This window comes from Sminthopsis crassicaudata, chromosome 5 (assembly GCF_048593235.1).
Source record: "Sminthopsis crassicaudata isolate SCR6 chromosome 5, ASM4859323v1, whole genome shotgun sequence".
Classification (NCBI taxonomy): Eukaryota; Metazoa; Chordata; class Mammalia; order Dasyuromorphia; family Dasyuridae; genus Sminthopsis; species Sminthopsis crassicaudata.
The window spans coordinates 297,795,846-297,809,964 of record NC_133621.1 but is presented as its reverse complement, the minus strand read 5'-3'; the positions used below and the strand labels follow the sequence as shown (position 1 = coordinate 297,809,964).

The window sequence follows — 14,119 nt, the reverse complement described above, 5'->3', positions numbered from 1 at the left end:
CTTTCTCTGAATCATGGTTTTAAATGCAGCATTAAAAGAAGGAAGAAAAGCTCCAAAGGCGTCAAGATTTGGGGAATACAAAATGGCCAACCAGCTAAGTGGTAGCCAGAAGCATAAACCTATTACCCAACACTTCCTGCTCACCAGGAGATATGTTTCTAACCAAAGTTTCTGCCTAACTTATGGTTAGAAATTTCTTATTTAACATCCTAGTGCTTAACTCTACCTATTCCACATCATTTTAGAGGATGCCCTACCATCGATCCACTGTGGTTCGCTTTCACATATAGTGATTTTTTTAAAATATTATGACTTTTTTATTTACCAGATATTTGCATGGGTAATTTTTCAGCATTGACAATTGCTTTCTGTTCAAATTTTTCCCCTCCTTCCCCACCCCCCAGGTACATGTTACATAATTTAAAGTATAAATTAAATACAATAACATATAGTGACTTTGTAAGAGGCAGGATAAAGGGCCAACTATGAAATCAGGAAGAAGTGGATTCAGGTCCTGCCTCTGACCAATAACCACTCCTCAAACTGAGACCAAAGAAAGATCAATTAGTCCCTCAATGATGTCCCCTCCCCCACTTCCTAAATTAGAAGCCATCACTGAGTAGATCTGTTGGTGCTGAGGGGAGGAGAGGGGAGAAAGAGGGAGGGAAAGTTCACATGATGGAATTCCAAGCACTGATGAAATCCCAGGTGTTAACCCCAAAAATAAAGGAACAATTTATGAAAATGTCACATTCTTCATTCTTTCTGACATCAATCAATAATTACCAACCTCCCCCCCCCCCCCACGTTCTTTGCACAGCAATGCATTAAATCTTCTAAGGGACATAAAGGAGACAGAGTTCCATTAAGTGTGATGCAGAGAGCTATGAATGTAGATCCAAATGCTCTGGCTTTGAGTCCCAGTTCTGCAAAATTAAAGTATTTTTCTAACTGACCCCGGAACTCCATGAAGCCCTAAACCCTATCATAGAGCTTAAGGATGCACAAATCACTTACCATGAATTCCTCCCGGGGCCCCGGGTACCCCCTTGTTGTAGATGGGAAAACCAGAGCAAAGGAGATGATGCGAGGCTGGGGGAGGGTCCCCTCTGGTCCAGCTCCACTGGAATCCAGCACTCAGACTCAGCTTTGTGTGTGTCCTGGACCCCTTGGGCAGTCTGAGGAATCCTGTGCATGAACCCCTTCTGAGAAGCATATTTTTAGGTCTACAAAATAAAATAACAATAGCAAGTGTTTTGTATAAAGTTTTAAGTTTTCAAAACATTTTATACATAAATTTATTTTGATCCCTACCACTCTGAGCTAAGTGTGTATTAGCCCCATTTTCCAGATGAGGAAGCTGAGACAGAGAAACTTTGTTAAGTGACTAGTGAGTGTCTTTGGCAGATCCTAGAGCTACCTACTGACAGTTGGTGATAGATTGGACAGACTGACAGACAGAAATAGACAGATAGAGACAGATAGAAACAGACAAACAGACAAAAGAGATATAGAGACAGACATAAACAAATAGAAAGATTAATATATACAGACAGACAGACTAATAGGGAGACAGGGAAACAGATAAGATAAAAACAGATTCAGACAAATAGATAATCAGAGAGATAGGCACAGATAAATAGACAAGATAGACACAGATAGAGAAATAGACGAGACAGACACAGATAGAGAAATAGACAAGACAGACTCAGAGAAATAGATGAGACAGAAACAGATAGAGAAATAAATGAGATAGATATCAACAAAGAAATTTAGTCAGAGATAGAGATATAGACAAATAGACAAATATAATAAACATACTAATAGACAGGGAGACAAGGAAACAGACAAGACAAAACCAAATTCGGACAAACATAATCAGAGAGATAGGCACAGATAAATAGACAAGATAGACACAGATAGAAGAATAGAGACAGACAGAGAAATAGACGAGACAGACACAGAGAAATAGACGAGACAGACTCAGAGAAATAGATGAGACAGACACAGATAGAGAAATAGATGAGACAGACATCAACAAAGAAATTTAGTCAGAGATAGAGATATAGAGACAAATATAAACATACTAATAAACAGGGAGTCAGGGAAACAGACAAAACAAAAGCAGATTCAGACAAAAAGATAAACAGATATAAACACAGACAGAGAAATAGACAAGACAGACAGATACACAGAGAGACATAGTTACATATATGGGCATATACATGTGTCTGTGTGTATATATATAGTTGTGATGTATGATTTTCTCTATGCACACAGACATGTTTACACACACACACACACACACACACACACACACACACACAAACACATACACACACATTACCGTCTGGAGCCTAGGTGACAAAATTGTCAAAGAATATATATCCGAAATTTTAAAAACGCACTAGATTCGGATCACGTGGGATCATCCCGTCTGACGGGGCAGATCCTTGGCCCGCCTGAGCCTCAGTTTCCCCTCTGTCTGGGGACGGCGCTGACCAGGTGTCTTCCTACGCTCTAAAGCTAGGATCTTTTAGTCCTCCGCGGGTTCTGGATTTCCACTGGCAGGACTGGGGGGAAGGGAGGCGCTTTCTCTGCACCAGGTAACCCACACCTGTGCGCTCATGCTCTTGGTTGAGGGTAGTGAGAGAGGGGGAGCAAGAAAAAAAAAACTTTACAAACTTTAATTTAACCAAAAGAAAAAAGGCCGGGGGGGTGCTTTTCCACCATCCCTCCCTTCTTTTCAGGGTGCTCTAGAGACGCTGCACTCTAGCCTATGGTCACTTGGGAGCTGACAGGTCTGGCACGAAAGTTCTGGCTACTTTCTCCACACCCCATGTGAAGGAACGTCGGGGCCCGCGCTGCGGTTCGCTCCTCGCGCAGGCGCAGCTCTGGCGAGACGTCACTGGAGGGTGAGCCAATTTTTAAAGTTAGAAGGGGAGAGTTTTCTTCTTGTCTCCTGTTTTCTTGACTTGGTACAGCCGAGAGCCTGGCCAATCAGAAAGGTTTTCGTCACCAAGGCTAGGATGCTAGCCTGACGCTTCTTTTCCGGTGGCTCAAAATGAGGTTGGCTATCCGGTGAGGGTGGGTTCCCGATCCTGAAAGGGGTGGGAACTAGAATGATTGATCTAGACTATTGACCACTCAGTCAATGGGATGAATTTGATGAGCAGGTCTCTTGTCGAATTGAAATGGAGCAGAAAAGTTCCCGCCTCACGTTATGCATGGCTCCTCCCCCGCCACGCTTATCGGCTCCCACGAAGAGCGGGCGGTCTGGCCAATGGGGTGCGAGCACCGGGCGTCGTTGTTAGGAAGGCGTCGTTGTTAGGGAAGCAGCCGCGGAGGAGGAGAAACGGAGATCGAGGCGGGACTTGTAGCCCCGTTACTACTGACTGTACGCTGAACTCGGGGGCTCCCGGGGGTCCCACCGCGATCATGGTCAAGCTGGCGGCCAAATGCATCATGGCAGGTGAGCCTGAGTCACGAGGAAGCCGTGGGGAAACTGAGGCACGGAGGGTCCCTGGTCTAGAACTAGAATCCAGCCCTCCTCTTTTACAGAAGAGGAAACTGAGGCACGGAGCATCCGGGTCTAGAACTAGAATCCAGCCCCCTCCTCTTTTACAGAAGAGGAAACTGAGGCACGGAGCATCCGGGTCTAGAACTAGAATCCAGCCCCCTCCTCTTTTACAGAGGGGGAAACTGAGGCACGGAGCATCCGGGTCTAGAACTAGAATCCAGCCCCCTCCTTTTTTACAGATGAAGAAACTGAGGCACGGAGCATTCGGGTCTAGAATTAGAATCCAGCCCTCCTCTTTTACAGAAGAGGAAACTGAGGCACGGAGCATCCGGGTCTAGAACTAGAATCCAGCCCTCCTCTTTTACAGAAGAGGAAACTGAGGCACGGAGCATCCGGGTCTAGAACTAGAATCCAGCCCTCCTCTTTTACAGAAGAGGAAACTGAGGCACGGAGCATCCGGGTCTAGAACTAGAATCCAGCCCTCCTTTTACAGAAGAGGAAAGTGAGGCACGGAGCATCCGAGTCTAGAACTAGAATCCAGCCCCCTCCTTTTTTACAGATGAAGAAACTGAGGCACGGAGCATTCGGGTCTAGAATTAGAATCCAGCCCTCCTCTTTTACAGAAGAGGAAACTGAGGCACGGAGCATCCGGGTCTAGAACTAGAATCCAGCCCTCCTCTTTTACAGAAGAGGAAAGTGAGGCACGGAGCATCCGGGTCTAGAACTAGAATCCAGCCCTCCTCTTTTACAGAAGAGGAAACTGAGGCACGGAGCATCCGGGTCTAGAACTAGAATCCAGCCCTCCTTTTACAGAAGAGGAAAGTGAGGCACGGAGCATCCGAGTCTAGAACTAGAATCCAGACCTCCTCTTTTACAGAAGAGGAAAGTGAGGCACGGAGCATCCGGGTCTAGAACTAGAATCCAGCCCCCTCCTCTTTTACAGAAGAGGAAACTGAGGCACGGAGCATCCGGGTCTAGAACTAGAATCCAGCCCTCCTCTTTTACAGATGAGGAAACTGAGGCACGGAGCATCCGGGTCTAGAACTAGAATCCAGCCCTCCTCTTTTACAGAAGAGGAAACTGAGGCACGGAGCATCCGGGTCTAGAACTAGAATCCAGCCCTCCTCTTTTACAGAAGAGGAAAGTGAGGCACGGAGCATCCGGGTCTAGAACTAGAATCCAGCCCTCCTCTTTTACAGAAGAGGAAAGTGAGGCACGGAGCATCCGGGTCTAGAACTAGAATCCAGCCCTCCTCTTTTACAGAGGGGGAAACTGAGGCACAGAGAGGTCATGGGATCCAGAGGGTGTGGGGTCCATACTTCTCATTTTGCAGGAAACGAAAATGGGGCTGCAGGCAGGGGCGACATCTCTGTTTTGTTTTTTCTGTGTGGCCCTGAGGCGATCACTTCCTCTTTCTGGGCCTCAGTTTCCCCACCAGTAAAACGAGGTCCTCAGTGGTCCTTTGTAACCCCAGATCTGCGAGGACTCCAGCAGCCTGAGTCACTCCTCCCACCCCCTCCTCCCTTGAGCTCTTGCGGAGCCTCCACTTCCCCTTGTGTAAAATCTCAGAAGGAGGAGTCCCTGGGGTTCTAGGGCTGTGATTCCCAGTGGCACATCTGGGGGCTTGACCCCCATTCTCGGACGTCTGGTCCGACGCTTTCTCCGTCGCCCCTCCTGCCTGGCAGTCTGCAAACCCCCACAGCAGGCTGTGACCTCAGAGGCAGTGCTGCAGCTCAGGTCAGCATTTATTAAGCGCCTATGACATACTGCTGTGCTCTGTCTGGAGTTCCCAGTACTTATTTTTACCTGCCTCTCTTTAAATCTTGTTTATTTATTTATCTAACTATGCAGCTATTTCTGTTTTTATTTATCTATTTGTCTGTTTATTTCCCTGTTTCTTTACCTTTTTATTTACGGGTCTATTTAGGTTTTTATTTTTAATAGGTTTCTACTTATATTTTTATTTATCATCTGTTTATATTATCTATTCAGATTTTTATTTATCTATTTAAGTTTTTATTTATATTTTTATCTCTTTATTTAGGTTTTTGTTTATTTTTTAATCGCTTTATGTCCTTACTCATTTGTCTATCTCTTTACCTGCTGATTTATTTGTCTGAACTGAGACTGCGTCAGGCCCTGGCGTCTGGGAGCCGGCCTTCTGCTGTGAAAGGGGAAACCGAGGCACGCTGGGCTCTGGGAAAAGAACAGAGGCGGGAGGGTGATAGAAGCAGCAGGACTGGTTTGGAGGCAAAGCTAGGGCTCACTTATTCACTGCGTCCCGGGACTGCTCCGAGTTTCAGTTTCCTCCTCTCTGAAAGACTCCATGGTCTGTGGCTGCGGTCCAGGCCTCCATCCTCAGGCTTCCCGCAGACCGGGAGGGAAACCTCCAGAGTGTTCTCGGACTCACAGCTCTGCCTCTGGGACTCGGAGGGGAAAGGCAGAGTGTGGGGGGCATTCGTTAGAAGGGGCAGTGAAGGGGAGAACGAGGGGGTCAGGTCAGGGGGTAATCACGCAGCGGGGGGAACCGGCGGAAGCGCCCGGAGGGGTGGCGAAGGCAGCGGCAGTCTCCTCGGCCTCCTGGCTGGGAGGGCCATGCGCTCTCTCTGGAGATCTGGGCCCGGATCGTGGGCGCCTCCCTCCCAGACTGTGGCGGGGTGCTAAGTGTAAAGGGCCTGGCCCACAGCAAGCGCTTCCCGAGTGATGTCACAGGGCACTCCCCGGTTTCCAGATGTTTTCCTTGCTACTTGCTGAACTAATGGCTCCACTTCACAAGTGAGGTAGCCGAGCCCTAGAAAGATCTGGGATTTCCCCGATCACTCTGACGAGAAGTGTCAGAGCCCGGGTTTGCCACCATGCTGATGCTTCTCCTCATTTGAATCTCCGGCTCTCCCGACTCGGTCTGGACGGTGGGTCTTGCCGGAGCTGGCCGGGCAGCTCGGTGACTCACCGTCAGGGGTTAGCCCACGTTGTGAGCGAGTTCTCCCTTGCACTGACCCAAATGGGTCCCCGGACTAGAGGGAGGAGCTCGCCGGGATGGCCCGGGAGGAGGGGGGAGGGAGGAGGAGGCCCCTGGTTCTCAGGACCCGGGCCATCCCGGACCGTTGCTCAGCCTCAGTTTCCTCTGCTGTACGTCCCTCAGGCAGCCCCTTCCACTCCGAATCTGTGGTCCTGACAGCAGAAGCAGGAGCACTCAGAGGATGCTGGTTGGCCCCCAGCAGTGCTTAAGGAAGGAGGGGGCAGAGGTGGGAATGGCGGGGAAGAAGTCCTAATGCAGGGGGGGGGCGCTGGAAGGCCTTGGGGCAGGCAGGGACTTGGAGGGGGTCCTGGCGGAGGCGGCGGGCTCCAGTAATGAGGCCCGAACCAGAGTGTGGGCACTGCTGATAGAAGGAACGAGTTCCAGGGGAGACTTTGTGAAGGCGTCTGACAGGACGGCGCCTAACGAGGCTGTGGGGGAGGCGGGCAGGGAGTCACAAAGAGGAATGGGCTCGAAAGCAGAGCATGGCCATCTCGCAGGAGGGAAACGCCGGCACGGGGTGATTCGGGGCAGAGGTGTTACAGTGAGAGGGGGGCCTGACGGCGAAGCAGGCTCAGAAACGGGGAGGGGGGCGGCCCAAGGCCGGGGGGGCTGCGGCCCAAGGCGGAGATCTGCCAGTCGGCTCGTAAGCTGGGCCTGAGGAAGGCTGGGGAGAGGCCGACATCCAGCTGGCGGGGAGGCACACCCTGAGCTGCCCGTCGCAGGGTGGGATCCCGAGGGCTAGCCTGGGCTTCATGGCTTCTCCCCTTTGACAGATGGGGCCTGAAGGGCTTAAGCAGCTTGTTGAGGCTCCCAAAAGCAGGTGAGATTCGAACTCTGGTCCTGGGCCATCCCAAGCAAGGCAAGAGTTTCAAGGAGTGCCGAGTATTGTAAGGAGGCCGCAGAGGGTGGGGACTGAGAAGAGGTACTAGGTGAGGAGGAGGGCATTGGCGATCTGTCCCAGATCTGCTCACAGGGAGGGGAATCACTAGATTTGATCCTTCTCCCCACGGTCTGAGAGCACTTGGCCTCCGCTTAGTGAGAGTAATTAGGTAAATCAGGCAGCTTCCTGATGGTCCTTCCTCCTCCCCATCCTGCAGGCTCTGCCTTCCTCTCCTGCCACCCTCCTCAGCTCTGTAACCCATTCCCCGCCTTTCAAAGTTTATTTAAGGATGTGATTCCCACCTTGCCCCCGCCACCAGAACCGCTCATAATGGGAGCTTGTCAGTCTCCCTTCCCCTTCCCTGGGCTATGATACCTTCTGCTGCATTATAACATACTTGTCTTTAGTGAGTCTGGAAGACTGGACCTTATCGATCTAATCCAGCCTCGGGGCAAAATAAGGAAAATTCCCTCTCCAACAAATGTAATAAAAGCTTCTGATCGGAGACCGCAGGGAGAGGGAGCGCACTCTTCCTCCCCCCATTTCTCTCCCGGCTCTAGTGATCCGAACATCTTTCCTTTTGCTAAATGAAAGTCAGCCCCTTCCCCCTTTTTTCTGCTCCCGGTTATGCCGTCCGGGACTTAGCCAATAACCCCTCTGCCACGTGAAGGAGGACTACAGCCTCCCCTGTGAAGACGGAAACATTTCTCCCCCTCCTCCTTTTCCTGTTTCAGCACAGGACCACCCAGCGTTCCTCCTATCCGGCCTTTCCCCTCACGTTACTGAAGGGGCGTGACCTTCTCAAAGTCTCCTGGGGAAAAGAGCAGGGCCGAGACTTAAGTCCAGGCCTTTGGCCCTCGGAGCCCTTCATCTCCTCTGGCCCACTGCCGCCTCCTGCTGATCCCCTGTCCTTGTCTATGTGATCTCTTTCCTCTTCACCCTCCTCCACATGCACTCTAGCTTGCCTCTGCCCCTTCTAAGGGCCTCGCACACGGCCCCGACTCGAGAGATGGCTTAATCAGTACAGAGCAAACGGTGGGGCGGCTTTGCCTTCAGCCAGTGGGGACGTCTCGAACTGGCTCAGTGTGTGAGAACCCCAGCACATTTCACTAGAGATCTATTCTCATAGGATCACAGATATAGAGGTGCGTTTTACCTCCCTCATTTACAAATGAGGAGACCGAGGGCTGGAGAGAAGTGACTTGACCAAGATCACCTACACAGAGTAAAAGTTAGAGGTGCCTCCTAATTCTCCTGTCCAGGACCCTCTAGTCAATTCTTTGGAACATCCCATCAAATCTGAACCGGAGCAAGAAGCCCTGACTAATGCAGTCATCAGTCCTCCCTGTATCCCCATGTCCCTTCCCATGGTCCCTCATGTGAGAAGCTTTGCAGCACACGTCCGTCCGTTGTTCTTGGTTCTGTCCCAGTAAGTAGTCGGTGACTCCTTCCTTGAGTACACGAGTTGGCCTGACGGCCCTTCCTTTACATGTTGGTTTCTCGTGTGGAACTATATCTTCTTCCCTGTCTCTGAACCAATCATTCATTCTTTGCCTTGGGAAGATCCGGGATTGAAGAAGTCATTAAATCTGCCCCTCAGGGTTGAAGAAGTCATTCAGCTCCAGACCCACCCATCTGAACCCGCATCTAATCAACTGGAATATAACAAAATGTTTTATTCAATGACTTGCTGAAATTCAACTATATTTGACTTGAAATCCAAGACTAGCGGTCTTGTTAAAAGAGAAAACAAAGTTAGGTTGGCTTTACTCGATCTTTGTGAACCCGTGTTGGTTCTCAGTGCTCACCCCTTCTTTTCAAAGTGCTCACAAACCATCCCTGTTATAACCTGGTCTAAATTTCATGAGGAAACCACATTCGTCTTTCTGGACTATGGTTTAAAGATTCTATGAATGAATATTCTCTTTTTCCAAAATCAGAAAATTGTCTTCTCCATTCCCACAACTTCTTCTGTCTACAGTAATTCCTCAAAGCTCATTATTGGTGTTTTTAATCATTTGCAAGTTCTCTGAGTTATTCTGGGGTATAATTGTACCAGACCTGGTGACTTACCCTTGTTGGAAGGCAGCATAATGCTTTCTCTTCTCATTAATGCTCCTGGATTTCACTTCCCTATTAAACACCTTGGGTTCTGTCTTTGTCTCTAATAGAGAAACCGCAGAGAAGATAGGGTCTCTGTCACTTGTCGTCAGCTTCTCCTGCCCACCGGATGGGGGGATAAGGGGAATGGCAAGCCTAGTTCTTCTTAATCTTCTTAGTCCACAAAATAGCCCTGTTTCGTTGTCTGGCATTGATTGCGTTCATGTGCTCCTGCTGGGCTTATGGGGCACTGTGCTTACGGGAGATCCTTGCCATTTTAAAAATATCTGTTCTCGGGTGCCAGCTCTCACTTCGCTCTCTTGTATGAATCCTTTCAAAAAATTCCAGTGCATTTAACGAGCTTCCTCCTTAGCGACATCCTCTGCTTCAGACACCTTCCCCTCCTGCCAATTGGAATAAGCAGCATCGGTGGGAAGTGTCGGTGAATCCCCATCCTCTCCTCCCGACTTTCTTTTCTGGACTCCACCGAAGGATCCTGGGAATTTATTTCATCTCCGAATTTTCTCAAGTAAGCAGTGCCGACGTTTAGGCTGGGGTCTAACCCCACTCTGCCCGCCATTGCTCTCCTGCTCATCCCGAGTTTGAGGGTAGCAGGCTCCTTCCTCTGGAGCTCCCACTGTTTTACTTTCCCCCCCTGGCTCTTCATTGATCACAGAAAAGACCCAGAAAGGCAGCGCTCCGTGTCGTTCTCCCCACCTTTAGCAGGGTCAGTTGGAGCGCCCCGGCCTTTCCGTGCCCCCACCGGGACTGTCCGTGCCAGTCCGTGGCCTTCGGTCACTCACTGAAGCAGGGAATCCCTCTGCTGGCCCACCCCACAAGCTCACTTCATCAGTTCATGCAGGTTTTCCAGGCTTTTCTGAAACCAGCCTGCTCATCATTTCTTTTCTTTTTTTTTTTTTAATTTTATTTATATATATTTTTTGACAGTACATATGCATGAGTAATTTTTTTTATAACATTATCCCTTGTATTCATTTTTCCAAGTTATCCCCTCCCTCTCTCCCCTCCCCCCCCCATGGCAGGTAATCCCATACATTTTACATGTGTTACAGTATAACCTAGATACAATACATGTGTGTAAATACCATTTTCTTGTTGCACATTAATTATTAGATTCCGAAGGTATAAGTAACCTGGGTAGATAGACAGCAGTGCTAATATTTTACATTCACTTCCCAGTGTTCCTTCTCTGGGTGTAGTTGTTTCTGTCCATCATTGATCAACTGGAAGTGAGTTGGATCTTCTTTATGTTGAAGATTTCCACTTCCATCAGAATACATCCTCAGACAGTATCATTGTTGAAGTGTACAGTGATCTTCTGGTTCTGCTCATTTCACTCAGCATCAGTTGGTTTAAGTCTCTCCAGGCCTCTCTGTATTCCTCCTGCTGTTCATTTCTTACAGAGCAATAATATTCCACAACCTTCATATACCATAATTTACCCAACTATTCTCCAACTGATGGACATCCATTCATCCTCCAGCTTCTAGCCACTACGAAAAGCTGCTCACCATGTTCTTATAGAACAATGATATTCCATTACATTCATGTACCGTCACTTATGTCCACATGGCCCTTAAGAAAGAAATCTAGCCTGTAAACCGCAAGATATCTTAGGCAATTTCCGTGATCAAAAAAACCAAAACCTTAAATATTTTTAAATCACAGACTCTGAGGTTATACAGTAAATAAATCCCTTTCCTGTTTTCAGCCTTTTAGCTATTTGAAGACAAAAGTCATGCTCCCTCTTGCCCAAGTCAAACGCTCCCAATTTCTTAAGATCAATTCAGATTTATAAAGTGCCTGAAGGTTTACAAACTGCTTTCTTTCCAATGGCGTCAGCGGTGAATCAACTATACTCATTCCCATTTCATAAACAAAGAAATAGCATCTCAGATGGGTCCAGCAGTGTACGGACCTGTGCTTTCCAAATCAGCAAGTTTCAAAGGCGGGACCTGAATCCAGGGCTCCTGACTCCTGGTACGGGCAAAGGCCCGTGTGGGAAACTGAGTCCTGGAGCCGCTGGGAGTGAACGGCAGAGCCGGAGTGCGTTTTGCACTAGAACAATCATCCTGCGTTATGAGCAGAGCTCTGGCAGAGACACCAAGTTTCAGTAAGATGGGATCCTACCCTCATTGTCTAGCAGAATAAGAAAACGTACAACACCTACAATAATTGGACAATTTATTTGAATATAAATACAAATGTAAATAAATACAAAATGTAGGTACAATGCCTACAATAAAATACGACATCTATGTGATAAATGCAGTTGAGAGTTGACAAACCAAACACTCTTTTTATTAATAGTTTTTATTTACCAGATATATGCATGGGTAATTTTACAATGTTGACAATTGCCAAACCTTTTAAAACCAAACACTCTTGTGGGTCCATGAGGAAGAGCTTCACCGACTGAGCTCCTCAGGGAAGGCTTGGCAGCTAAGTGGGACATTACACGGTGGCTAGAAATTCAGTGTCCAGAGGGAAGGGGGGAGCACGTCCGCGCAGTGGGATGCACCCGGCCTGGAGAGGGGCCAGGGAAGAAGTTCCCAGAGGCTCAGAACAGCTTCTGCAGACCAGAAAGTGGCCTGAGATTCTGCCTCCCGACTGGAGCTCCCACAGGGACCAATGCTGGGGGAGGCGGGGGAGGTAGCGCTTCTGTTCTAGGAAGTGGAGATGAGAGGAAAATTGTCCGCTGCAAAAAAAAGAAATAGGAACACTTCCACTGGGCCCCTGCTGCTTCAAGCAGACACCTGTTTTCAAAGAGGCTTTTGTCGGGGAGTGAGGGGAGGCCAGAGGGTGAACGGGGGTCTCGGAGCAGCCAGGCCAGAGGCACCGCGGAAGGCAGTCTGCATTGTGGGGAGGGAAGGTAAAGAAAGGGCTCCCAGTGCGGCGAGCCAGAAAGATGGTTCCCTCGTAGATCAAGGGGCTGAGGAAGCAGGTGGTTTGTCAAGGAGCCAGGTGTTACAGTGGGAATCAATGAACAGGCTCTCAGCGAGGAAGAGATACTGCAAAGTGAGGACAGCCAGGACATCACAGGAAAGGCCGGCAATCCTAGCGAGGGCGGGGAGGGCAAAGGCGAGCAAAAGCCGGGCCGCAGACGCCGGGGGCCTGAGAGGAATCCAGTCTCTGCCAGGCTCCCGGCATCACGTCGGCCGCTCCCCGAGCGACGCGCTGGAGCCCTTTTCATTTTGAGGTACCAATTTATGGTGCTATCGAGTAACAGGGAAAGCTGAGAAAATCAATCTCAGGAGGTGCAAGGTGAGCTTGGCGAAGCAAACTGAGCAGCGGCAAGTGGAGCCAGAGAAGCCTCGTGCGGGGGACAATCACGGTAACGGGCTGGCAGCAGCGGCCCGGAGGGATCACCGCAGAACGGGCGTCGGGCAGAGCGAATCCCGGCGTCCTCCTGCTCCCCACCGCGGTGGGGCCGAGGTTTGCGTTTAAAAGACCCCCTCCCCTGGCCAGATGTAATTTCTAGGATCATTGCAGGCTTAAAAAGCACTTCTCTAGTACAGCCCTGCAGAGGCGTCATTATCCCCATGTGCCGGCTGGGGAAACTGAGGCCTGGCGCCGCTGTGGGCTCGCGTCAGGGAGTGAACGGCAGCGCGGGAGCGCCAGCCAGATGCTCCGTCAGTCACTTTGGCGTCTGTGCTACGGCCGGACTGGCTCACCTCGGCCCCCCAGGGCCACCCCGATGGAATTCCATGCCCGGAACACCCTCGCCCCGGCCGGCGTGACCGTCCCCCCAGAGCCAAGGGTCTCTGTGGGGAGGGGGCTTCTCGTCAGGTCTGCCCGCGAGCTTCCCCCCTCTGTGACCTTTCTCAGATGAAATGCCTCCCCTGCGTCCCCTGTCTGCAGCTTGTGGTACCAGGGCTGCCAGGCTGTTTTGGAATGGCACCACCCAAAGAGCTGTGGGGAGCCAAGGTGAGAGAGCCCTCCCCCCAACTAGGAGCTGCCTGGCACACAGTAGGAGCTTTGTAAGTGCAAACTTTGTGCACATGGTGAGCGCCAAAGTCTCTTCCTGTGGACGTTGAACGTCTTGGTGAACAATAAGCTTTTTCTCTTTGTAAATGACATCGCAGCATCTCTTCCTGAAGCCGCTGGGAGTGTTAGTTCCCGGGCTGAAGGCAGATTTAAGGGCAGGGAAGGCCCCAGTCTGACCAGGCCTGAAAGGTTCTCTTCGCTCTGGCTCCCCAGGTGACGCCACCGTGGGGAAGAGCTCCCTGGCTCAGATGTTCCGGAGCGACGGGGCTCACTTCCAGAAGAACTACACCTTGGTGAGTGTCCAGAGCCGGAGAGCAATGGCTGGGAGGCAGGGAGCTGAAGAGAGGGGCGGGAGTCCTTAGAGAAGCCTGCCGTCGGGCCTGGCCGAGCTCAAGCAGCAGCTCCCACGCGTGTCCTGAGATGGGGGCCGCGCAGTCTGCATTTAGTATGTGCCCACTGTATGCCTGGTCCTGCGGACACCGAGCTTAAAGCAGCCCAGCCCTGTCCTCGGGGGGCTGACCGCCTTTTAGGGGAATAAGAGATAGCCACAAATAACTCATAAAAATTGGAAATTAAGTATTGAGAAGGGCCA

General features: G+C 50.1%; 2 protein-coding genes across 3 annotated transcripts in view; one reads left to right on the top strand and one right to left on the bottom strand.

Moving 5' to 3' along the window:
• The window catches only part of NCF4 (neutrophil cytosolic factor 4), a 155,536-nt gene extending 152,638 nt beyond the window's left edge, over positions 1–2,898 (bottom strand). The window contains exons 1-2 of one of the 2 annotated variants that reach the window (XM_074271582.1): positions 2,348–2,898; positions 1,018–1,226 (exon numbers count right to left, since the gene is read on the bottom strand). In XM_074271582.1, the coding sequence (XP_074127683.1) occupies positions 1,018–1,196 (179 nt within the window). In that variant the 5' untranslated portion in view covers positions 1,197–1,226; positions 2,348–2,898. The remainder of the gene's footprint in view (positions 1–1,017; positions 1,227–2,347) is intronic. The other variant, XM_074271583.1, reaches the window with a different exon arrangement.
• Positions 2,899–3,059: 161 nt separating this feature from the next.
• On the top strand, positions 3,060–13,820 carry IFT27 (intraflagellar transport 27; the record flags this gene model as incomplete). The annotated part of the gene is given in 2 exon segments (XM_074271579.1): positions 3,060–3,472; positions 13,741–13,820. Coding segments are annotated over 2 exon segments (393 nt in total), but the record flags the coding sequence as incomplete, so codon positions are not given.
• Between the last annotated feature and the right edge of the window lie 299 nt (positions 13,821–14,119).